Below are 26,995 nucleotides of genomic sequence, written 5' to 3'. Positions count from 1 at the left end.
GACACTTTTGCAATGCGTTTTTTGGTTGCGCAGCTTGAACAGGTGAAGCATATTGAAACCATGTGCTTCACCTGTACAAGCTGCAAGGCCAAAAACTGCATTGCAAAACTGTGGCACGTTACCGCTATGTATCCGCGCACCCTAACTTTTTAACAGCAATTAAGAATTTTACCTTGAATTATTGCAGTTTATTTCACACACTTGTCAATGTAACTAAGAGGGAATGTTCACAGGATATTGTGAAAAGGATTTTTTGAGACCTGTTCACAGGTGAATTGCGGCTGCAAAAATACGTGTGTGTACATGGGGCCTAAGGCCTCATGCACACGAACATGTTTTTGCGTCCGCAATTCATCCGCAAAAATGCAGATTAATTGCGGACCCATTTATTGCTATGGCACCATGCACACGACCATGGTTTTCACGGTTCCTTCCAGGACCGCAAATACGAGCCGCAAAAACTCAGGACATGTCTTATTACGGCCCGCAAATTCTCGCCCATAGAAGTCAATGGGTCCGTGGAAACTGCAGTTACACCTCAGTGTGACATCCGGAATTTGCAGAAGTGTTGCTAAGCGACAAAGTTTTCCTTGCACTTTTTTAAATGATCCGCATTTTGCGGATAACACACGGATGCACTACACATGACCACGGTCCAGGAATTTGCGGGCCAGAAAAACACTACGATCGTGCGCATCAGGCCAAAGTGAATTTCCTCCAATGATTTAAATGGAGGTTTCGCAAACGCACGTATTTACAGTAAACTTACGTATCGCATACGATAATGGGGTTCAAAGTTGTAAAGTCAGTTCACATCTCAGAAATGGCCATTCTGCAAAAATGAACAAGCCACAGACCGGCTCAACGCTGTATCACATGCACATAGCAGATATATTCACGTGTAATTTAGTAGAGTAAGGAGAGAAATATGAAAGCTTCTACTGGAATAAGGTGATAATAAAACAACCGTGATGTATAGGGAATAAAGCAAACTAAACAAACTTTAAAAAAAAAAAGTTTCTAAACAAGCTGAGTCTGTGCTCTCAAAGAGAAGGCGAGTGATAGAAGTGCGTGTAATAAGCATATCAATGCGCCTTTAATAACTCCTATACCTGAATTCATTAAGAGCTGTAAACACCGATCGGAGTCAGAAAACGCTGCTTCATGAATTGGCATCCATCCTCTGTTATCAGGCACATCCACGCTGCTTCCTTTTTTAATTAGTTTCCTCAAGGATTTTATATCACCTCTCCGAGCTGCATGTCCGACAGTAGAACATCTATCAGTATACGCCTCGGAGAAATCCATTTCCACCTGTACACAAGACAGAAGTTCAATAACCAAAATGGTAAAGCAGAAGAACCAGTTAACTTTTCCTAACAATAACGTGCGGGAGCTAGAATAGCTAGGGACATGAGGGATTGGACAGCTGGCGCCGTCATGATGAAATAGGTAACTTCTTTGTATAGTGCTATACGGTCTGTAGACAGCAGTAATTACCCGCTGACAGACGGATGGATCAGGAGTCAGGAAAACGAGCGGATACGATTTACCATGTGAGTACAATACACGCAGCAGTTTTATGGATCTGACCGGTCGATATTCATGGGTGGACGTCTCTGGGTCCCTATAGAATTGATTGGCATTCTTATTATATTAGTGAGATCTTTGTACGTAGGTGTTTAGCACAGACGTACTAACATCACTTCTCCATGAAGAGCATGATGATACTTTGGGGCACATTTAAAAAAAAAAAATATTCTTTGGCCGACACTTTTTTTGTTCCGTGTGTTGTCAGTTGTTTGCAAGTTTAGAAAATGCTGCACAACCATGAGCCAGTTATATGCAGACAGTATAAATATCATACGAGAAACTAATACTTACTCCCTTACAGAGTCAAACATTTCCCTTCAAAGTTAATCCCTAAAAGGAGTTTTCATCCCAAGAAGTTGAGGACCTATCCTCAGGATAGGCCATCAATATCTCATCGGTCGGACTCCAACTCCCAGCACCCCTGACGATCAGCTGTTTTGAAGGGGGCGCAGCACTCGTGCGAGTGCTACTTCCCCTCCATTTCCTTTGCTGCTTACACTGTGAATCGCCAAGACACTTGTACCCGCGGTTCACAATATTACAGTCTTCTGCCATTCAAGTAAATGAGAAGGCTGCAAGTCACAGTATGAGTGATAACGGAAACGAAGGCGAAGCAGCGCTCTTATGAGAACTGTGGCCCCTTCTAAACAGCTGTTGGACCACGATCAATCAGATATTAATGGCCTACCCTGAGGATAGGCCATCAATTTCTTAAGACTGAAAATCCCCTTTAACCCCTTAATGACTGCCGATTAGCCTTTAGCCTTTTCACGGCGGTCATTAGTGGTCTATATTCTACAGCGCCGCTATTCCACGGCGCTGCATTAGAATAAAGTAAACAGAGCAGGGAGCCGTGAAATCTCCCTGCTCTCAGCTGCCAGAGGCAGCTGAGGGCTGGGGGCGTCCCTGCTCGACCGGGTGAGACCGATATTAGTATCGATCTCATCCGTTTGACCCCTCAGATGCGGTGCACAATAGCGTGCACCGCATCTGAGTGGTTTTGGAGAGAGGGAGGGAGGGAGCTCCCTCTCATCCCACTGACAACCGGCGATACGATCGCCGAGTGTCTGTGTCTGCGATGGCAGCCGGGGGCCTAATAAAGGCCCCCAGGTCTGCCTGTAATGAATGCCTGCTAGGTCATGCCGGAGGCATGACCTAGCAGATGCCTGTCCGTTTTAAACGGACAGGCAGTAATATACTGCAATACAAAAATATTGCAGTGTATTATAAATGCGATCGGATGATCCCATATGACAGTCCCCTAGTAGGACAAGTAAAAAAAAAAAAAGTTGAATAAAGTTGATTAAAAAAAATTTGAAAAACAAATGAAAAACCCACTTTTTCCCCTTACAAACTGCTTTATTATTAAAAATAAACACAATAAAGCAAAAAGGTTACGCATATTTGGTATCGCCGCGTCCGTAACGACCCCGACTATAAAGCTGTTACATTATTTAACCCGCACGGTGAACGCTGTAAAAAATAAAATAAAAAACTATGGAAAAATTTCTGTTTTCTGTTAATCCGGACTTAAAAAAAATGTGATAAAAAGTGATCAAAAAGTCGCATCTACTCTCAAATGGTACCAATGAAAACTAAAAGTCGTCAAAAACAAGCCCTCATACAACTGCATCGGCAGAACAATAAAATAGTTATAGCTCTTCGAATGTGACGATGGAAAAACTTAAAAAATGGCTTGGTCATTAGGGCCCAGAATGCAAGCAGCGGGAAGGGGTTAAGGACGCAGCGATTTTTTTTTTATCATTACCATATTCCAAGACGTAGTCGTATGAGGGCTTGTTTTCTGAGGGGCAAGTTATACTTTTCAATGTTGCCATTTTAGGGTACAAATAAAATTACCCATAGATGTCACCCCCCCCCCCTACTTTCCTGTAGGGGACGGCTCCAGGAGAAGTCCCTCACTTCACTGTCCATATATGGAAAGTGAAGTGAGGGACTTCTCCTGGATTGGAATCCCCGGCCACAGCGATGGGGATTCCGCTTCAGAAGTCCCTGACGTCACGGTGTCCATATATGAAGGAAGGAACTTCTCCTGGAGCGGAATCCCCTGCCACATCGCCGGGGATTCCGCTTCAGAAGTCCCTGACGTCACTGTGTCCATATATGGACAGAGTGACGTCAGGGACTTATGCTGGAGCGGAATCCCCAATCCCCGGCCACAGCGTTGCAAAGCTGTGGCCGGGTATTGGGGATTGCGCTCCTACAGGGAGCAAAAAAATACCCTCCTCCTCCTCCTATGTATTTCGCACTGTGAGGAGGAGAAGGAGATAGAGCAAGTGACGGAAGACATGGCCGTCACTTGGAGCACATTCAAGTGATGGCCGTGTATTAACCGGCCCCATAGACCTCTATGGGAGCCGAGCGGCCCGGAGAACGGCCGAAAATAGGGTATGTCCCATTGTTTCCCGGGCCGTCAAGAAAAATTGGTCGTGTGAATAGCCCCATTTGGGGTCTATTGTTCCTACTGCATCCGCGTGACGGACGTTTTTTGAACGGCCGTCACACGGCCGGGAAACCCTGTCGTGTGCATAAGGGCTAATTTTAGGCTGGTTTACCTTGTGCATTTTTTGTTGCATTTTCAAATGTAGCCAAAAGAAACACAATCTAAAAAAAAACATGCATTTTTCAAAGGGTTTCAGCTGTAAGCCTATAACCATTATATTCAAAACCCCATTGCAGCTAAAAAAAAAAAAAAAAAAGCATGCGTTTGATTCATTGAAATAGTTAAAAAAGGCCTGGATGTCTTAGGCCTCATGCACACGACCGTAGTGTTTTTCTGGTCCGCAAATTCCAGGACCGTGTTCCGTGAAATGTCCTCCGCAGTTCATCCGTATGTAATCCGCAAAATGCGGATGAAAAAAAAAAAGCCTAGGTAAAACAGGATGACGACAGAACTCATTCCCGGTCGTCGCCTAGCAACACTTCCGCAAATCCGCAAAACTGCGGATGACACACGGAGGTGTATCCGCAATTTCCACGGGCCCATTGACTTCTATTGGCATGTCCGCATCGAATTTGCGGCCCGTAATAAGACATGTCCTGAGTTTCTGCGGCACGGATTTGCGGACATGCGGAGACCCGTGAAAACACGGATAGTGTGTATGGGCCCATAGAAATGAATGGGTCCGCAATTCTCCCGTGGATTTGCGGGGGAATTGCGGACGCAAAAACACGGTCGTGTGCATGAGGCCTTACTGGACAGCAATAATACAAGTTACATGTACGAGATTGATGGAGATGGGTCGTTGATCCAAGGATTTATTCTGCAATATTTTTTGCTAAAATTATTACGTTTGGCTCCTGTCTCATGGGGGTTTTGCCTTCCTTTAGGATCAACATTGCAGGAGCTAAACTACATGAACTTGTGTCTTTTTTCAACCTTCATTTCCATGGAACTACTGTCCCGTACTGAAAACATGATTACAGTACAGGACAGTAGTTCCACGGAGAGGCAGGGACTCCTAGCGTCGTACATAACTATGATGCTAGGAGCCCGGCTCCCTGCAGTGTGTTGGGTCCGGGAATTGCGGCCGAAATACGTACCGTCCTTTACGGACCGAACATGCTCGTGTGAATCCAGCCTTAGGCTATGTTCACACTGAGTTTTTTGCAGGCGGAATTTCTGCCTCAAAATTCAGTTTGGAAGTTTGAAGCAGATTTTCCTCTCCCTGCACGCTGCAAAATTCGCACAGCGGCCATTGAGCGCTGCGGGCATAAAACGCTGCGAAATCAGCTTTTTCTGCCTCCCATTGAAGTCAAAAACCGCCCCCACCTCCCATTGAAATCAATGGGAGGCAATTTAGGGCCGTTTTGGACGAGTTTTGCGGCGCGGTTTCCACGTCAAAAAACTCAGTGTGAACATAGCCTTCAAAACCGCTTTAAAAATCCGCTCCAAAAACGCCTGGATTCAGAGGCTGTTCTCTTTTGAAATCAACCTCGTATTGTTGCCGTGTGAACACAACCGAACAACACAAATATATACGTTTCCATTGGTAAACCGAGAACATCATGCCCTGGATGCACCGGAAAGCAGACCACACAGGCCTATGACGTCACCTGTACACCTGAAGAAGCGGCTCATCTGCTCTCCCGCGCTGCCCGCCCCAACGCCTTACATCACGTGACACAACAAACCACGCCCATATCATCGAAACCTGTTCTGAATTTAAACTTCTTTCCCTTGCTCCTTCTACCATACCTCAATAAATAAAACCCCGAATACGTACATAATGCCTCGCCGTAAAGTCTTTCTCCCAAATCCTCGTTCATACTGTTCGTTGTCACAAAGCAATAAAGTTTTTTCAAACTATATTCTGCAGTGTAGCCATGACGATGCACTACATTTCCCATGATGCTGTGCGGCCGTCATTGGACGGACAGCACTAGGGGGTGGAGTTTGATGACAGCTGAATCGCTAGACCCCGCCCACATTGGCCGCTGCCGGCCGGCAAGAGAGATCACGGTGTAACTTGTCACCTCTCATCATGTGGGTGTTCGGTTACGGCTCTCTGATCTGGAAGGTGGACTTCCCATACGAGGAGAAGCTGGTGGGCTACATTACGTGTTACAGCAGGAGGTTCTGGCAGGGCAGCACAGACCACCGAGGGGTCCCGGGCAAGGTAAGAGCGAGTCACAGTACTCCCTAGTCAGCAGGGTCACAGGGGCTATTGTCACAGTGACCCTGCCTGCTCTCTAGTGTGCCTAATGTGTTTCTGATGATTGTCAACCCAATTGACCACTGCAGAACAGCCTACAGGCAAAGAGGATCAGGTGACATTGATTTTGCGTGTGTCCTTAAAGGGTATTTCCATTTTGGAACCTCTTTGCAGAATATGAAAGAGAACTTCCTAAATGAGGGATCTGACCAATGGAACCCTCACAGATCCTGATACCCACTTGCCTGGCCCACCAGGAGAGGCGTTCACATTATCACTCTCTATTACAGTGAATGGAAGAAAATAAAAAAATCCATTTTTAATTCAACTGATTATGGTTTGCGATCTCCAAATTTATGAAAAGTTGTACGTTCCTTTTAAAATTCCCAGCTTTAATAATTCCTTGTTTACGCCACTCCAGCAATGACGTGTCGTCTTCACACATGAACACGTCAGATAATCACCGACCATAGCAAGAAACGTGTCCAGTGGTTGGCGATCACGTGTCCAGACGACACGTTATTACTGCAACAGTGTAAACAAAGACCAGGAAAGCGTTGGCGTGGAAGCAGCGGGGGATTCGAAAGGGAAGTACAACTTTTTTTTTAACCCATATTCAGCTCATTTAAACCCCTTCAGGGAGCTCCAGAACAAAGCTTATATTTACTTAAAGGGAATCTGTCAGCAGTTATGGCGCCTTAAGACTGCTGACAGGGTGATATAGGGGAGGGCATTTCTAACGTACCTTTTTTTTTTCTCATGCGTGAAAGTTGCATGACGGAGAAGACAATGTTTGATTCCCCCGGTGTGGCGGTCGCAAGTGCCACTCTTTGCCCCGAGTGTCGGCTCTAGCGGGACACCACAGGATCCCACACTCAGAACTGAGGGCCATGGTTTGGAGGGTGCAGCGCAGTAGTAATTGCGCATCAAGTCCTGCCTCAGTGGCTCTTGCGATCACCTCACCGGAAGAATTAAATAACGGCTGGGAGTTGTAGTTTCACAACCGCTTGGGAGCTACGGGTTGGGAGGAGAACTCCTGTGACGATTCCTGATGCACTGACAATAATTATTTCGCCTTTGCAATACTAAGGGCACGTTCTCGCATTGCGGCGGCCACGTGCGGATGAAACCACTCCCACATGTAATGGGCGGGGTTACAAATAGCTTGTTAAAGGTCTGTGACCAGAAATTGGCCTATCGAAACAGAAGCACAGTAATATAGTGCCTGACCTGAATATAACGCTGTTTTCATTTTTCAGATGAATGGTTCAGTTGCAGCAATAATAACTTTATTCTTCATATGCAAATTAGCTTTTTGGCGCAGAGAGAGCGTCACCGTTGCTCCAAACTCCTCTACCTTCTATCCCCAGTTTTCCCTCCCTCCTTTCCTTCTTTGATTGACCGTGCCAGGTAGTGTAGAAGATGCGATCACACCTGGCACCGTATTCTTCTGAACACGCCTGCGCATCGGAATCGGTGCATGTTTAGTACAGCAGTGTAGTTTCACTGATCTAATTGGCTCTACTGCGTGTTCGCCGATTTACGTCACACTACATCGGGGTGCTGTACTGCGCATGCGCTGATCCGAAGCCGAGGTGCAGGCAGTTTCAGAAGAATATGGAGCCAGGCGTCAGATCACGTCTTCTACATTGCCTGTCCCTGTCAATCAAAGAAGGAAGGGAGGTTAGAGGTTACTGTGACCCCCATTAATTTCAAATTGGTTCAGAATCTAAATTACATAGCAGATTGCATATTCCATTGAACCCATTGTTAATGTCAAACAGGTACAACGATGTAGAAAATAACACACGCCAGTCAAGTCCATACACATTTGGGCTTCATGTGCCCGGCAGCTGCGTGTGTGATCCTGGCCCAAAACTGACGATCGGAAATAGCCAAATGATTACGTTCAAATGTTTACGATGAAGCCATTCATTTCTACAGAGGGAACACTCATCCTGCTCTCCAGCCAGAAATGGTGATTTGGGGCAACGGTGAAGGTCACAGAGGTCGGACCACCACCTAACTCACTTTTATGACCTGTCACATAAATATAAAAATGGGGTTGTCGTGGAAAAAACACTTCAAAGGGAAACTGTCACATCATTTTAGCCCGCCTAAACCACCACCATACCATAATACATAACCTGACAAAGTTTCCAAACAAGCCGCTGTATGTTTTAACAAAATCTATCAAATCAAGTTCTAAAAAGCTGCAAGCTATATGATGATCACTCTACAAGAGTAATGGGTGGCGGCGGCGCCGCTATCCTGGAGTCACGCGGTCCGGCCTTCCATCCCGCTTTTCCGGTCTTGCTTGACATCCCCCAGCCGCTCCACGTCACTCCCAGTCTCCTCTGACTCTTGTGGCTTCACCATTGCCTTGTACACCCCGGGCATGCTCAGTGCAGCGAGGTGAACTCTACTCGGCTTTATCGTAAAGTCCATCTGGACAATCTCTTTCCAATGCCCTATTAGGCATCTAGACCCCGTATAAGCCAGAGTTTAGAGGTACTGCAAGGGTTTGGCGGACTTGATGGTTTACCAATTCATTTGAATGGGCGCCATTTACTTTACAGTGAAGTGCTCCTTCCGGTGATCATAGTGATCACACAGGGTTGCAGCAGCCCGACCAGTGGTGATCGTCTGATTTCTTAACTATAATATTGCTCCAGAAATATAGTAGTTGTGGTTCCTCCTCAAAGTCCGTCTATAGTGATGAGGAACACGGGGCGCTATTTCGATACAGTATAATCATATCATTTCTGATAATTATATATTAAGTAATTTCCTAGTATATTCTGCAGAAGTATCTCGTAACTGGAGATACGCTGCAAAAGTGGTGGATCCATACGTTTACTACATGAGCTTCCCCATTGAAAACTGATGAGATCCTCCTGTAACTTGTGTCCTGCTCTTATGCCAAGTGCTTCATTCTGCCGACCTGTCATTGTAAATGAAGCGAACGTTAAGATATAAAGTGCTTAAACTCTAGGGCTGAATGGCGGATGTAAATGTGTGTATGTTTTACAGATGTGTGCCCTCAACTGACTAAGCATCATAGAATTGTGATATGCAAACAATAGCGTCCAGAACCCTCCAGCAGCGCAAGAGATTAACATCGACACGAGGGCTCCAATATAGTTGTGTTTTCCTTTCTTCTATGACCATTTTGGATACATTTTATTTTGTTCCCATTTACCTTTTTGTATCTTCATCAGGTTCCTTTTTCTCTGCTGCTGCCCCTGGTTAAAATGCATTATATTAAAGGCGTTATCCTGGAAGTAGAATTTTTTTTTAGTAGGGGCTGCAAATTAAATAAATCAAAAAAAGCAATACTTACCTATCCTTGCCCCCGGTGATCCAGCATTGTCGCTCTAGCGGCATTACCGTTTGCATTCATGTGACTGCTGGAGCCAATCAGAGGGTTCAACGGCCATATGTTGTATTTCTGGCATTATGCTAGAAATATGATTCGTCACCACTAAACCCTCCGATTGGCTGCGGCAGTTACATGCTATGTGCATGTAAACAACCACCAAGAGTAACGCCGGAGCCTCCGCTCTAGATCGTCAGGAGCAAGGGTAGGTAAGTATTGATTTTTTTGGTTTCATTTATTTCATTTGAAGCCCCTAATAAAAAAAAAACACTTTCCGGATAACCCTTTAATCTCTACAATCAGGTCTGACATGACAGACATAGTAATGTTGCCTTTACATATGGCGACTTGCTTTAAATTCTTCATGATCTCCGATTTATATTGTTTATCATATATCTACAAGTGTGGGAATGATTTTCTTTAACATAAAAAAATCATTCCTATGATTGTATATTTCTTGCAGTGTATTCCCCTTTAACGACCAATGCCAATGGTCATATCTTAAAGGAGTTTTCCAGTTTTATGTAAACAAAGTCCAATAAACGTATAATAAAAAGTTCTGCCTATTTCTAATATACTTTGGATTTACTTTTCTGGTGTAGAAAAGACGCAAATGCATCAAACATCACAATTTGCACAACTTATTGTGACTTTTGATGCATTTAAGCCACGCTCACACCACTTTTAGACTTCCTGCGCCCCAACACATTTACAAAAGTCTACACCAGAAAATTTGCGTAAATTATAGCAAAATAATCGACGCCAACTCGTAGCGGGGTTGGATTTTGCCTTTGTGGTGCACGGACAGCAGGAGATGAGACAAATTTATTAAGAGGCGTGCATCACTCATACTAAGACTTAGTATCATACCATTATCCAGATCTGTTTGCTGTCACTGAATGATAACTTTCTTCTAAAATGGTTTTACACGCCTAATGCTTGCCACAGCTGAGCTTTCTCTACAATTGTAATACGTTTTACTTAGGGCTTATACACACACCTGCATCACAGATCTGTGTTGTATGGATCAGTAATACGCCGCCCATAGCTAGATCTGTGCCTATAATTTTATACAGAGTCGTTTTTTTGTATTGTTTTTTGTCATGGAATTCTGTTAGAGAAATAATTGTGACGTGCTCCATTGCAGAGCTTCTAGGAGAGGGTTTGGTGACTTACTGAAGCATTATACGAAGGTCCGTAATACAGAACAATAGAGACTCATTGTGTCACAGCATAGTCTCTGCATGCAATAATTCTGTGTGGATGGACCCATAAGCTAAGTTCACACGTAGCAAATTTGCTGATGGAAATTACGCAGCGGGATACAGGAGCAGCAAAGTGATGAAATTTAAGCAAATCTCATCCACATCTGCTGTGGAAAGTGCACAGATTTGTTGCAGATTTTCCACATTGAATTCAGCAGGGAAGAAATCCTATTGTTGCGTATTTTGTTGCAGATTACCTGCGTATCTGCAGCAAAATTCGCAAGTCCAGATATTTTTAAAATGAAAAAAAACAACTTTCAGTAAAGTATAAAAAAACACGCTATTCTCACCTCCCCTGGTGCTCCCGTGGCAACGCTTCCCTGGTCCCCCTGCTGGTCTCTGTTCACTCGGCCACCAGTGATGATGTGTCTTGTCGGCACGAGATCGCTGCAGCAGTCACATATGACGACACCTCATCGCTGGAGGCCGGGTGTACAGAGACCAGCAGGGGGACCATGGAGGCATTGCCACGGGAGCACCAGGGGAGGTGATTATGGTGTTTTGTTTTGTTTTTTGTTGTTTTTTTCAGATAACTGGCTGTTTTCAGCAGGGAAATCCTCACCGAAATCCATACTATTTGGTGCGGATTTGTTGGGAAGATCTGCTACGTGTGATACTAATACACTGTAGTAAACTATCAGGACCGGAGAGAGGTTTGTTCTGCTGATTTATGCTTGAGGCTGGGTTCACACTGAGTTTTTGACGTGGAAACCGCACCGCAAAACTCGTCAAAATCGGCCCGAAAATGCCTCCCATTGATTTCAATGGGAGGCGGAGGCGTATTTTTCCCGCGAGCGGTAAAACCGTCTCGCGGGAGAAAGAAGGGAATTGCCCTATCTTCGGGCGTTTACGCCTCTGACCTCCTAGTGACATCAATGGGAGGCAGAGAAAGCGTATTTAGCGGCGTTTTATGCCCGCGGCACTCAATGGCCGCAGGCGAAAAACGCAGCAAAAATCGGCGTGCAGGGAGAGGAAAATCTGCCTCAAACTTCCAAACGGAAGTTTGAGGCAGATTTTCCGCCTGCAAAAAACTCTGTGTGAACCCGGCCTAACTCAAAAGATTATCCAGACTAAAAGTTTGCTACAAATGTATCTAATGTGGTTCTCTGCTTTGGAAAATCCCTACTTGTTAGAAGGGTCCCTTAACAATAAGGTGATCACAAAGTGTCTCCCTGCTGGGGCCCCCAGCGATCAGCTGTAATCTGTGAAACAACCTGCCACTAAGTATTCAAGAAGCGCCACCACAGGGGAAACACAGTGCCCATATCAATGGGTTGTCTGTGTAATGTAGGACAGGACAGGACAGGTCTTCCAGAGAGAGAGAGAGAGCGAGAGAGACTCTTTGTAACCATTCTCCACTCTGGCTAAGAAATTAGGATCCTGAACAGAGGACCCCCCTCCATTAACTCAGAATTCCCTAATAGGGTGTATGAAAATGTTTTTTTTAAACTGGACAACCCCTTTAAAGACGTTGTCAAGGATTCCAAAAATGGTTCTGCCTATTTTCCCAGAAAGACATTTGCCGTGAATCAGGATGAGCTACAATAGCCGAGCCTGTACCTCATGAAAAACAGGGTCTATTAAGATGCATCATGTGCTTAGACCTACTGGAGGAGTGCATAATATAAAGTACACATCAGTGGGTCTTAGGAAACTATTTCTATTCTGTGAGGTAACCTGCTGTAACCAAATAACATTTCTTTTTTGAATTTCTTGTAGCCTGGAAGAGTCGTCACACTTGTAGAAGATCCAGAGGTAAATATTCTCCACACATGACACGTGTACATTTTCTCATGGAATCTGGAACTACAGTATTCAGGCCGCCTCCTTTTTCAGTATTTTAAAACGCGTCTTTTAATGGGGTTTTTTCATTAATTTTTTATTTTGTGTCGTTCTGGAAGTTGTTTTTTTTTCTGGCGTTTTTGAAGTCTTATAAAGAAGTCTATGGGAAAAACAAAACAAAACACCAGAGCTAGAGCATATGCTGCGTTTTGGCAAAACTCCACTGACCACAAAAACACTACAAAAATGTCACAAACCAAAACACTGTGGGCCTCATTTATCAAAACTGTCTTAACAGAAAAACTGGCCTTGTCCATAGCAGCCAATCACCATGCAGCTTTGTTCCGCCTCATGGTGCCTTTGTGAGGCACCAAATGCTTCTCTGGGAAGCATTTACCTCGGTAAGACGGCGTTCTATGGGACATGCCACCATTTATTTTTTTTCCTCATGGAGTTCGTATTAGTCAGTGAAAATAAAATATACGAAATAGGAGACAAACAGATACAGTATTGGCCCACAGCAGGCTATGTATGCCGTATTCTGGATCTGTACAACATAGCCACGTGCATGGACCCTAGAAGAAAAAAAATAGTGTGTCAGTTTTACAGATACGCCATAATAAAGTATGTAGACCAGTGTCCTGGATAATAGCAGCTGGAATGTAATGGTGTCATGATGTGCCCAGTAGTAGATCAACACATCCACACGCAGCCCGGGCTAATTGTTTTTTTCCGCTGGATGTTCTGTCACTTTCTGTGAGCTTTACAGTTCATTAAAGTTGTCCTTATCACACCATTATCCTCCCTATGTCCAGTGTGTTGTCAGGGTTTGTTTATTCAGATATTAAGCCTCAATTGTCGTTGCAAGAGCCGATTTCAGGCCTCACTTTCCTTGTGTGTGTGTGTGTGTGTGTGTGTGTGTGTGTGTGTGTGTGTGTGTGTGTATGTATGTATGTATGTGTATATATATATATATATATATATATATATATATATATATATGTTAATCCTTGATAATCAGATATTATAGATCATTCGATGGTCATAGAAAAGTATATAAAAAATTACTTGTAAGGCGGATTCACACGAGCGTGTGCGTTTTGCGCGCGCAAAAGGTCCATGTGTCATCAGCATATGGTGCGCGGCTGCGTGATTTTAGCGCAGCCGGCATCATGATGACACTCTGTTTTTATGTTTACAAACAGAAAAGCACGTGGTGCTTTTCTGTTTTCATTCATAGTTTTTACTAGTGTAGCGCACATCACGCGTGGCACCCGAAAGTGCTTCCGTGTGCCGAGCGCGATTTGCACGCACCCATTGACTTCAATGGGTGCGTGCAGCGCGAAACACGGGCAAATATAGGGCATGTCATGAGTTTCACGCAGCGCACATACGCTGCGTGAAATTCACTGACAGTCTGAACGGCCCCATTCATTAACGTAGGTCCGTGCGACGCGCGTGAAAATCACGCTCGTAGCACGGACGTATTATACGTTCGTGTGAATAAGGCCTAAGAGTAGAAAACACTGAGCAAGCCAAGAATGGAATACTAATACAAAATATGCTGCTATCCCTTAATTCCTAATCATTCTAATTGGTTCTTTCTATGGTCTTTTGTCCCTGGTATCGTGAAATTCAAGATTATCATGTAATTCTGTATTGTAAATGACTGCAAGATTCTCAAAATAAAAAAATCATACTTAATCCCCACATATTATCTGAAAGTAGACACCTGGCACATTGTCAAAATGAAACTTGGCACACATATGTGACAATGAGCGAGCAAGTATGCTCTCATATATATATATATATATATATATATATATATATATATATATATATATATATATATATATATATATATATATATATATATGGAGGGTGATAACGTGAAAAGTCTACAGCCATACAGGGACAGGAGGAGAATCACAGATTCTCCTCCCCTCCCTGCACGTCCCTTGTTGGTCTTCTTCTCCATACAGGTTGAAGGGAGAGTTGCAAATATATGCATCTCCCACTTCAACCTGTTCTGACTTAGGCTAAACTGCAGCTAGAGCTACAATCTTCTTTTAAAGCCAAGGTGTAGGTCTAGCATTAAAACAAGACCTAGATCGCAGCTCTGGCCTAATAGGGCATATGGACCGTTGTCTTCACGAGATAACCCTTCACAAATATGGATGAAGCGTGACTGTATTTCAACTGTATTTGTATGAACGTGAAATGTTATTACATTTAGAACCCAGTATCATAGCAATGACTGTGATTGGGTCACAAGAAACCAATGACTAGTACGGTATATTGTTAATAGATTGCTTCCATTTTAACAGGGCTGTGTATGGGGAGTTGCCTACAGACTCCCAGAGGGAAAGGAAGACGAAGTAAAGGCCTACCTTGACTTTCGAGAGAAAGGAGGCTACCGGACTACGACCGTTGTCTTTTACCCAAAGGATCCTTCAATAAAACCATTCAACGTACTCCTGTATATAGGAACCTGTGATAACCCCAACTACCTCGGACCTGCTCCCTTAGAAGATATCGCTGAACAAATTTTTAATGCTGTTGGGCCTAGTGGGAAAAACACTGAATACCTGTTTGAACTTGCAAATTCACTCAGGAACCTTGTACCAGAAGATGCAGATGAGCACCTTTTTTCCTTAGAAAAGTTAGTGAGGGATCTATTGGAGAGACCGCAAAATATAAATTGTATATAAATGTTATCCTTTCATCCCTAGGAATGGAGACATATACACAATGTGTCCTGATTTTATTTATGCATTGCTAAGCAGTTATTGGGATATTTCTATTTTATATGCAATTGTTTTAGTGCTTTCTCTCTGTGACCCTTTAACTCCTTAACGCCGAAGGACGGATATATCCGTCCTCAGCAGCTGCTAGTTCGCGCAGGAGGACGGATATATCCGTCCTGTGATGGCGCGGGTACTGAGACTGTACCCACGCGATCAGCGGCAGGAGCACGGCTGTTATACACAGCCTGGCTCCTGCTGCAACTGCCGGAATCGAAGCACGCTCCGATTCCGGCAGTTTAACCCATTAAATGCCGCTGTCAATAGTGACAGCGGCATTTAATGTGTTTGACAGAGGGAGGGAGCTCCCTCTGTCACCTGATCGGCGCCCCCGCAAACAAATTGCGGGTCGCCGTCGGGTTTCCATGACAGCCGGGGGTCTAACAAAGACCCCCAGGTCTGTCTTCAGCATCTGCCTGTTAGGCGATGAGAGAGGCATGACCTGTTGCCTGTCAGTTTTACACTGACAGGCAATAATGCTTTGGTATACTAAGTATACCGAAGCATTATATATGCGATCAACAGATCGCATAGTGAAGTCCCCTGGTGGGACTTAAAAAAAAATGACAATCAGTTAAATAAAGTTTGTGAAAAAAAAAATAAAAAAAATTACAGTCAAAGTCAAATAAAACTACTTTTTTGGCCCAAAAAGTGGTTTTATTTAGTAAAACTGTCAAAACAAATCACACATACACATATATGGTATCCCCGTGATCGTAACAACTTGACCAATAAAATGAACACATTAATTAAACCGCCGGATGAACGGCGTCCAAAGAAAACGCAAAAAACAACTGCAAAATTCTCTCTTTTCTCCCATTCCCCCCATAAAAAATAAAATAAAAGTTAATATATAAGTCCTATGTACCCCAAAATAGTACTAATGAAAACTACACATTGTCCCGCAAAAATCAAGCCCACGTACGGCCACATCGACGGAAAAATAAAAACGTTACGGCTCTTGGAATGCGGCGATGCAAAAACAAGTAATTTTTTTCTAAAAGGGTTTTTATTGTGCAAATGTAGGAAAACATATAAAACCTTTACATATTTGGTATCCCCGTAATCGTGCCGACCCATAGAATAAAGTGAACATGTTATTTACGCTGCATAGTAAACGGCGTAAATTTATAACGTGAAAATTAATGCTGGAATAGCTGCTTATTTTCAATTCTCTCCTAAAATAAAGTTAATAAAAGTTAATCAATATGTTATAAGCATCTAAAAATGGTACAATTACAAAATACAACTCGTCCCGCAAAAAACAAGCCCTTATACGGCTATGTCGACGGAATAAAAAAAGAGTTACGACTCTTGGAATGCGACCGTGGAAAAACAAAAAATAATCCTTGGTCATTAACGTGCAAAATGGCCCGGTCATTAAGGGGTTAAAGCATAGTATTTATTAAGGCCAATATTAAAGAGTCGAGTATATATTAGATTGTGTTTGCTTAATAAGCAAGCATAAATGAAGTACAGTAACAATGTGTTACATTCTGCACAAATAGTAGTGTTTATAGAAAACCAATGGCTGGGAGACACCGGGGTAGATTTATTAAGACTGGTGTTTTATACAAAGATCGCTGTAAGATTGCGCCTAATTTATTTAGAGACGCACGCCTCCTGTTAAATTAGGTGCATCTCTGGCTATCCGTGCGCCTGAAAGGGAAATCTATGCCAACTACGATCTGGCGTAGTTTTGTGCTATAATTGACGCCAGTTTCTGGTAAAGTGAATCTGTTGGGCCGCAATAGACCATGCCCCCTTTTTTTTTTTTTTTTCTAGACCACAAGCCCCACCCACTTGTTGGGAAAGTGCTGTGAGCGGTTTAAATGCATCCGCTTTTTGCACAAATTGCAACTTTGATGCATTTCCGGCTTTTCTACGCCAGAAAACTGGCGTACAAAGTTTGTAACTTCGCTCCAATGTCTCCTTGCTGGTCCTCCCTTTTCTTGTCAATAAATTACTCCCTTATCTTATACTCCATTATTGATCAACAGCTGGAGACTGGCAGCCATCTTCCTTTATAAAATCCTTTATCAGTACTCTCCATCAGGGCAGCGGGTGACTACACTGATCTACACGGGAGCATGGAGAACCAGTATAGTCAGGTGCTGGCTGCGGTGTCTGTTGCTAGGCAACCACCCCAACTTTTTCACACACAGCCAAAAAATGGTTAATTAGGGAGTCTGAATAACTAGTGAATAATTACGATAGGATTCAGAGTTTATTTTTTAAACAAGAGCCTCCCTTGACACTGATCCAATAACTATAACAATATAGCAGGGGTTTTCACTTTAATCAAAAATCCACTGCAGTGTCTCATCACACCATTGTCATTTTCTGTAAACTGTCATTGAAATATTTTGCAATGATGATTTTCATTTTCACTTGTCCTTTTCTTTTTTTAGAGTGGAAATACTTTCTTAAAGAGCACCTGTCAGTGATGAGTGGGGCTGCCACCATCTATATATGTTAAGGCACTGGGCAGGTGGTAATTTTGGTCAGAATACGTGTATTTTAGTAGCAATAACTACACTTTGCTCTTTGAACTTCTGGCAGCTACATACTTAGCTTACTACGTTTCAGAAAGCATTGCAAATTCTGGGAGAAAAAGCACACACTCTCCAACGACCCCTCTGTCTGCTGTGGTACAAGTCCTTTATATCAATGGCACCAAACTATTGCATCTGCTATGTAAGGGTGCATTCACACATTGAGCATTTGATGTGGGATTTCGGTGGCGGAATTCGCACCGGAATTCTGCAACAAAGAATAGTACAATGTAAGTGAATAGGATTCTAACAATCCGATTCACCAAGGCGCCATCCACACGGCCGTGCCTGTAATTGCCGCCCGCGATTGTGGGCATGGACAGCCACGGACACCCACCCGCATTTGCGGGTCGTGCTCCCATATAAAGTATGGGATCACGGTCCGTGAAAAGCAAAAGATAGGACATGTCCTTGTGGTACACTTCTACAGCCTGGACACCTTCCAGTGAATAAAGAAGTAAATGGTTCCGTAATTGCAGACCGCAATTACGGACAATTTTTTACAGTCTAGTGCATGGGCCTGAGGGCTTATTCAGACGAACGTTATATACGGCCGTGCAACGCGTGTGATTTTCACGCGCGTCGCACGGACCTATATTAGTTATGGGGCCGTGCAGACATGTGCGTGATTTTTACGCAGCGTTAGTCCGCTGCGTAAAAGTCACGACATTTCCGTTCTTTGAGCGTTTTTCGCGCATCACGCACCCATTGAAGTCAATGGGTGCGTGAAAACCACGCATGTCACACTGAAGCACTTCCGCGTGATTCGCGCAACAGCTGTCAAAAGGATGAATGAAAACAGAAAAGCACCACGTGATTTTCTGTTTACAAACATCCAAATGGAGTGTCATAATGATGGCAGCTGTGCGAAAAGCACACAGCCGCGCATCATATGCTGATGCCATGCGAAGCTGTTAAGTGCTTTTTGCGCACGTAAAACACCACGTTTTTTGCATGTGCAAAACGCACACGCTCGTGAATCCGGCCTTACAGTGTAAAAATCTGTAGCGTATTCTAGACCTGCTGTGGATTATCTATTCTGCTGAATGCCATATCTGTGGCAGAAGTGCTGCAGATTCCGCATATAACACATGCAGATTTCAATGCAGATTTGTACCCTGGTTCAAAAGACCAATTTTTATGCGGTGTGTGAAACCAGCCTTAAATTTACAATGATCTACCCATTGTATATTTATGGTTGTATATTAAAAGCTTTTAGGGAATTAAATAATGAGGGTAAAGATGGTGAAAGGGACGGTATACACTAAAATAGAATTTTAACAGCTCCTTGTATTAAAGGGGTTTTCTAATATACTTTTGAGTTTTTGTTATCAGTGAATGGGAACATACTTGTTTACATCCAGAAACATTTGTCTATTCAGTGACCGCAAATAGAGATATTGAAAATAGGGATGAAGGGAGACAAAATGTATAAGAAAGTTGCAGAGTATTCTATCATACAGTGATCAAGCTTTATTTATATAAAACCCCCAAAAATAAAAGCACACCCAGTGTTTTATAAGCTCTGGATGATTAGATCTGTGTTCCTGATGTCTTTCTACTCTCTTTAGACACCTCGGCCATCATTCTCCTACTTGTCACTATTAGGCCTTATTCACACGAACGTGTCCGTTTTGCGCGCGTAAAAAATGCAGCGTTTTTCTTGTGTTACAGTTCCATGTAGAGCGCGTGTCTGCATTTTTTACGCGCGTGTGTCATCCGTATGTCACGCATTTTTTACGTCGGCAAAATAAACTGAAGGTGTTTATTTCCTCATCATTTCTTTAGCAACTGTTGCGTGAAAAACGCATGGTACACAGATGTGCGTCCGTGTGCTGTCCGTGATTTTCACACACCCATTGACTTCAATGGGTGCGTGATGCGCAAAAAAAGCGCACAAGAATAGGACATGCAGTGAATTTCACGCAGCGGAAACACGTGTGAAAAACCCCTTATGTCTGAATGGCCCCATTGAATTGCATAGGTCCATGTGACGTCCGTTGTTTTAACGCGCGTAACACGGACGTGAAATACGATCGTTTGAATAAGGCCTAAGGGTATGTTCACACAGGGCGGATAAGCTGTGTAAAAGTTCACAGAGGGAGCACAGTGATAGTCTCTGGGTTAGGAGACCCATGGTTTATGGTTACATTATAACTTGTGGAGGGTTCTCTAGAAATTTACCTCAGCTCTAAGGTTAGAAACAGGCAGACCATCAAGCTGACCCTCCCACATGTTGAGAAAAGCAGCTGCATTGGTGATAACCTGAATAACTGCGCTCTCTGATTAACTTAAATTGCTTTAATATGTGCACAAAATTCTATCTCTGGAGCTGATATTTTTTTTGTGCATCTTGCAGTCCTATGTGCAATTGTATATGGCAGCTTTCGCATCCCTAATAAGAAAACGGCTGAATATAGTTTAGAGCAGCACAAGGTCTTTTGACATCTTCGAGTGCAAACTTTAAGAAATCCTATTACAGAATACAAGATGTTTGCAAATGAATGTGCTTTGTTGGTGAATCAGGTTTCCTTCCCAATCCATACCTCAGTCTGAAGGCGATGCTAATTTCAAGGAATCTTCCTTATCCATATAAAGATATACTTTATATCTGTTCCACATTTCTGTTAAGTCCATTACATCTAAAACCTGTACATCCACCTTCCATAATACAAGTGGCTTTGCGTGGTAACATTTTACCTCAGAACCTGTCCTCGGGACTGCTTAAAATCACTTTCACTGTCTGTTGATCACACATTATATTTGTTCGTCAGTAAATGAATAACCTCATTGTTCAGGAAGATGGAAGGAATTTAAACATTACCAACAAAGTGTTAAAAAAAAAATTGTGTAGAAAAAAAAGCAAATTTTTGCTTTGACACCTCTGCAAATGCGATTCAATCACTGCAATAATCCTCGTTCTCAAATGTCTGTAAATGATTTTAGTATAATAAACAAATTGTTATTTCATTGTGAGCTCCAGTGGTCCTTGCCTTTGTCCCCTCCCTCCTCCTTCTTCTTTTCACCCTTCGGCCTGGTTCCCACATAGCGTAAACGTTGCGGAATTACCGCAATGGAATTGTGTGCGGAAATTCCGCAGCATTTATAGTGGCAGCAAAGTGGAAGAGATTTAGAAAATCTCATGCTTAGGGCGGATTCACACGAACGTGATTTGCGTCCGTGCAGCCCGCATGGTTTTCACGCGGGTCGCACGGACCCATGCAAGTCTATGGGGCAGTGCAGACTGTCCGTGAGTTTTGCGCAGCGTGAGTCCGCTGCGTAAAACTCGCGACATGATCTATATTTCTGTGTTTTTCGCGCATCACGCACTCATTGAAGTCAATGGGTGCGTGAAAATCACGCATGCCCCACGGAAGCACTTCCGTGGGACAAGCGTTATTCGCGCAACAGCAGTAAAAGAATGAATGTAAACAGAAAAGCACCACGTGCTTTCCTGATTACAAACATCCAAACGGAGTGTCCTAATGATGGCGGCTGCGCGAAAAGCATGCAGCCGCGCATTCATATGAACAGGGCACACGGAGCTGTCAAGTGCCTTTTGCGCGCGGAAAAACATCATGTTCGTCTGAATCAGCCCTAACGCTGCAAAAAAAAAATGCAGCGTAAAAGTTAATAAATCGACCTGCGGTGCGGAATTTAATTCTGCAGCATGCCAGTTTATGCTGCGTTTTTGTTGATTTTCTGTTGCGGCTTTTCCCCATTAAGTTCAATGTGGATGCAAAACTTGCAACAGAAAGCCAAGTGTTGCGACTTTTGCAGCATAATCGCAGCGATTTTTCGGACGGAATGTACTGCAGGTTCCAGGTCGGACACGCTGCGTGATTTTTACGCTGTTACAGCGTTGTTTGTTTTTGCTGTTTTTGTGACATGGTTATAGTTATGCATTTTTTTTAGTGCTGCCAGATATTACATTAAGGTTTATAGTAAAATATAAAAAGCACTACATACAACTGCATCTTGGTTTGTGGCATTTTTCTGCCAATTTTGTGGTCCGTAGTGTTAATTTTTTTCCAAACGCAGCATGCTCTGGGTGTGTGGAGGCCTAACTCAGACATCAGTGTTTAGCATCAGGAGTAGGTTCAAAACATGGAAGATTTACAAATCCTTCTATTAGGCCTCATGTGCATGGCCGTAGCCGTGTGCGCGACCCGTAATTACGGGCACGGACGGCCGCGAAGTGTCACCCGCGGACCGTCCACAATCACTGACACTAAGTAGCCCGGACCGCAAATGTAGCCTGTAAAATGACTTGTCCCATTTTTTCGCGTTATGTCCTATACTGTAATGCACGGTTGTGTGCATGAGGCCTTACACTTTTCGGTGTAGGTTCCTTTCCTGGTTTCCTATGACTATATGTTCACACAGGGCGTATACGCTGCGTAAAAGTACACAGCGTATCCGTCCTGGAACCTGCAGGGAATTCAGCCAGAAAAACTGCACCAAATTGTGGTGGTGTTTTTTGGGCGGAATGTTCACTGTGGAAAACAGCGGTTGAGAAAAGTTTTATACTTTCTCTGTTGTCATGGCGACGCGCCCCTCTGTTGTCCATGATGTCCGGCCTCCTGGGATGACTCTGCAGCAGTCACATGGGATGAAGGGTCATCCGGAGGCCAGCCTGGTTGGAGAACAGAAGAAAGCATCACTATGACAACAGCCAGGCTGCAAGTATAAACCTTTTTATCAAAAAAGGCTGCTTTTTTTTCTGAGTTGTATTTAATGCGGCGGAATCGCAGCTTTTCCGCTGTAAAAAATCGCAACTTTTTCCATTTGTTGCAGGATTTACATTCCCATTGGATTCAATGGGGGAAACCCAAACAGAAAAGCAGCGATTCCGAAGCATAACATGCAGCAGAGCCTAAAAAAAATGCATCGCAAGTCAATTTCTAAACTTTTTTTTATGCAGCGTGTGGATGAGATTTGTGCTGCTACTGTATTATGTTGTGGATTCTCCGCAATGAAATCCGTTGTTGAAAATCCGCAGTGTTTACTCTATGTATGAACGTACCCGAATACTAGAATTAGTTTTTGATATGGATCCATGACGGCACATAGTCTTTGTCTGAATTTACCACTGTGTTTTGTCTGAGTTGAAAAGATGTTTCAAAGCTTTGGAAATTGAGGTAGAATAAAGAGGCTCTGTCACCAGATTTTGCAACCCCTATCTGCTATTGCAGCAGATCGGCGCTGCAATGTAGATTACAGTAACGTTTTTATTTTTAAAAAACGAGCATTTTTGGCCAAGTTATGACCATTTTCGTATTTATGCAAATGAGGCTTGCAAAAGTACAACTGGGCGTGTTGAAAAGTAAAAGTACAACTGGGCGTGTATTATGTGCGTACATCGGGGCGTGTTTACTACTTTTACTAGCTGGGCGTTGTGTATAGAAGTGTCATCCACTTCTCTTCAGAACGCCCAGCTTCTGACAGTGCAGATCTGTGATGTCACTCACAGGTCCTGCATCGTGTCGGCCACATCGGCACCAGAGGCTACAGTTGATTCTGCAGCAGCATCAGCATTTGCAGGTAAGAAGCTACATCGACTTACCTGCAAACGCCGATGCTGCTGCAGAATCATCTGTAGCCTCTGGTGCCGACACGATGCAGGACCTGTGAGTGACGACACAGCGTGATCTCTGGAGAACACGGCTGTGTCTGCACTGCCAGAAGCTGGGCGTTGTGAAGAGAAGTGGATGATACTTCTATACACAACGCCCAGCTAGTGAAAGTAGTAAACACGCCCCGATGTACGCACATAATACACGCCCAGTTGTACTTTTACTTTTCAACACGCCCAGTTGTACTTTTGCAAGCCTCATTTGCATAAATACAAAAATGGTCATAACTTGGCCAAAAATGCTCGTTTTTTAAAAATAAAAACGTTACTGTAATCTACATTGCAGCGCCTATCTGCTGCAATAGCAGATAGGGGTTGCAAAATCTGGTGACAGAGCCTCTTAAGTGAGATTGGGATCAATACACTGCATCAAATGTTGCTATAGCTGCATATCACAGTACAGGAAAAAAAGAAAAACGAAGCCATAGTACAAGAATAATGCAAAAAGTAATACCGCAGTAAAGGGATAAATGTACAAAGCAGAGGTTTAACAAGTAAACTATAACTGGGATAGCATTCAGTTTTCCATCCCCTGCTAGTCCCCAATTACTTCTACTTTCCTCCTAGTGGAGAGATACTCCCTAAAGGACCTTTTCCACGAGCCATTGATCAGTTGAATGAGCGCTCATACGAACACTTGTACCCGATTATTGTCCTGTGTAAATGCTCGTTCCTTGTCTAATTGTATCTTTTATGCAAATCTAAAAATGGCCACTAGTCGGCAGCACATCTCCCTGTGTAAACGGAGATCTACAGTCCTGGCCAAAAGTTTTGAGACTGACACAAATTTTGTTTTGATATTTAGTGTTGACCCTTCTCTTTCAATACTTCTGCAATTCACCCTGGCATGCTGGATATCCGCTCCTGGGCCGATTCCTGATTAGGCAAGAATGGGTTGTCATCAATCAGTGCTTGGAGTTTATCACAATTTCTGTGTTTTTGTTTGTCCACCCGCTTTTTGAAGATTGATCATAGGTTCTCAATAAGATTGAGATCTGGAGAGTTTCCTGGCCATGGACCCAAACTTTCAATGTTTTGTTCTCCGAGCCACTCAATTATCAATTTTGCCTTGTGACATGGTGCACCATCATGCTGGAAAAAGCATTGTTTGTCACTAAATTCCTCCTGGATCGTTGGTAGAAGTTGCTCTTGGAGGAGGTTCAGATACCTTTCTTTATTCATGGAAGCATTCTTAGACAAAATTGTGAGCGAGCCGACTCCCTTGGATGAAAAGCAACCCCACACATGAATGGTCTCTGGATGCTTTACTGTTGGCATGACACAGGACTCATGGTAGTGCTCACCTTTTCTTCTCCAGACAATCATTCTTCCAGATGTCCCAAACAGTATGAAGGGGGCTTCATCAGAGAAAATAACTGTACCCCAGTCCAATCCCTGTATTTCCTGTAGATTACTACTCTGTCCTTGATCTTTTTCTTGGAGAGAAGTGGCTTCTTTGCTGCCTTTCTTGACACCAGGCCAACCTCCTAAAGCCTTTGCTTCAATGTTCGTGCACATGCACTGACATCTGCCTGCTGCCATTTCTGGGCAAGCTCTGCACTGGCGTTGAACCGATCCCGTAGCGGAATCCTCTTTAGGAGGTGGTCCTGGCTCTTGCTGGACTTTCTTGGGCACCCTGAAGCCTTCTACACAGCAACTGAACCTCTCTCCTGGAAGTTCTTGATCCGATAAATGGTTGATTTAGGCCCCATGCACACGAACGTGCTTTTGCGGCCGCAATTCCCCCGAAAATCCATGGGAGAATTGCGGTCCCATTCATTTCTATGGGGCCATGCACACGACTGTGGTTTCCACGGTCCGTGCATGGCCCAGGAGCCCAGACCGCAGAAAGAACGGGCATGTCTTATTACAGTGTGTTCTGCGGTCCAGGCTCATAGCCCGCGATTTGATGACTGCACTTAATTCCTTTGAGGTAGTCATGGTTAACAGAAGAAGACCATGATTTCAAGCCCTATGCCCTTTTAAAAGCATCCAGTCTGCTCTTATAACTCAATCAGCATTGTCCTCGTTAACAATTTCTCCTGAGCTAACAAGATGATCACTGAAATACAGTGGAAATGGGGGTTTGTGATGAACCCCTTCCCCCTGCATGCATTCTGAGCCCTAATGACAAAGTAATTTTTTATTTTTTCCATATTCACATTCAAAGATTTATAACTTTTTTTTATTTTCACGTGGACATGGCTGTATGAGGACTTGTTTTTTGCGGATTAAGTTTGTATTTTTCAATGGCAACGTTTTGGGGTATATAGAATTTTTTTATTGACTTTTATTAACTTTTTTTTGTGGGGGTAAAAAAAACAAACAGCAATTTAGCCATTGTTCTATGCATTTTACATTTACCATACAGCGTAAATATCATGCTACCTTAATTCTATGGGTTGGTACGATTACGGCGATACCAAATATGTAGTTTTATTTTGGCATCGCCGCTTTTCAAGAGCCATAACGTTTTTATTTTTCCGTCAATGTCGCCATATGAGGGCTTGTTTTTTGTGGGACTTCATTGCTACCATTTTTGGGGTTTATGGGACTTATTATTTTTTGGGGGGGGGAATAAAAAAAAATCACAATTCTGCCATTGTTTTTTGTGGCATTCACCTTGTGGTTTAAATAATATGCTAAGTTTTTATTTTTGGAGTCATTACGATTGCGGGGATACCATATATGTGTCGTTTTTTATTTTATTTTTACACTTTTGCTAATCACAATAATTATTTTTTCAGTCCCACTAGGGGATTTCACTATGCGATCTTTAGATGCCAGATATAATGCTTTGGTCTACTTGGTATACCAGAGCATTACTGCCTGTCAGTATAAAACTGACAGGCAATCTCTTAGGACATGGCTCTGGCACGGCCTAATAGGCATATAGCCGGGGCCTTTGTTAGACCCCCAGCTGCCATGGCACCTAATCGCTACCATTGGAGCAGGAGCCCGGCTGTCATCAGGCAGCCGAGCCCCCGCCTGCACGGGACCCCGTGAAAAGGCGGAGACCTAGAAAAAAAGCCCCTTGATGACTGCCGTGAAAAGGCGTTTCAGTGGTTATTTAAGGGTTAAAGAAGTACTTCTAAGCAATTTTGTTTTTTTCTGTTATTAGATCGTATAGTGCATGCATCATTCAACCTTTCTTTTCTTTTTTTACAAATTCTTTTATTTTCCGTTTTTCAACACACAAAATATAATGGTGCAGACATCTGCAGCACTGACATCGGCCCACAGGCCAGTATATGGAATTACAAAGAGTGCAAAGAACACAAAGAACAACATACAGCTGAAAACAAT

General features: G+C 43.4%; 2 protein-coding genes across 7 annotated transcripts in view; one reads left to right on the top strand and one right to left on the bottom strand.

Annotated features, from left to right (window-relative positions):
• The window catches only part of ASB3 (ankyrin repeat and SOCS box containing 3), a 93,640-nt gene extending 87,430 nt beyond the window's left edge, over window positions 1-6,210 (bottom strand). Inside the window, exons 1-2 of one of the 6 annotated variants that reach the window (XR_012883259.1) lie at window positions 5,841-6,006; window positions 1,113-1,314 (exon numbers count right to left, since the gene is read on the bottom strand). Coding sequence is in view for 5 of the 6 variants with exons in the window: in XM_075863165.1 (XP_075719280.1) it covers window positions 1,113-1,308 (196 nt within the window). In the remaining variant the exon portion in view is untranslated. Of the gene's footprint in view, window positions 1-1,112; window positions 1,315-5,157; window positions 5,555-5,596; window positions 5,736-5,840; window positions 6,007-6,090 lie in introns of those variants that run through there. The other 5 variants (XM_075863165.1, XM_075863160.1, XM_075863162.1 and 2 more) reach the window with 5 other exon arrangements.
• CHAC2 (ChaC glutathione specific gamma-glutamylcyclotransferase 2) lies at window positions 5,928-20,980 on the top strand. Its single transcript, XM_075863166.1, has 3 exons — window positions 5,928-6,233; window positions 12,633-12,668; window positions 15,023-20,980. The coding sequence occupies exons 1-3, from the start codon at window positions 6,099-6,101 to the stop codon at window positions 15,404-15,406; spliced, it is 555 nt and encodes a 184-aa protein (XP_075719281.1). The 5' UTR covers window positions 5,928-6,098; the 3' UTR covers window positions 15,407-20,980.
• Window positions 20,981-26,995: the final 6,015 nt, after the last annotated feature.

This window comes from Rhinoderma darwinii, chromosome 4 (genome assembly GCF_050947455.1).
Source record: "Rhinoderma darwinii isolate aRhiDar2 chromosome 4, aRhiDar2.hap1, whole genome shotgun sequence".
NCBI classification, from domain to species: Eukaryota; Metazoa; Chordata; class Amphibia; order Anura; family Rhinodermatidae; genus Rhinoderma; species Rhinoderma darwinii.
The sequence above is the reverse complement of the archived record's forward strand: the minus strand, read 5'-3'. Positions and strand labels throughout refer to the sequence as shown.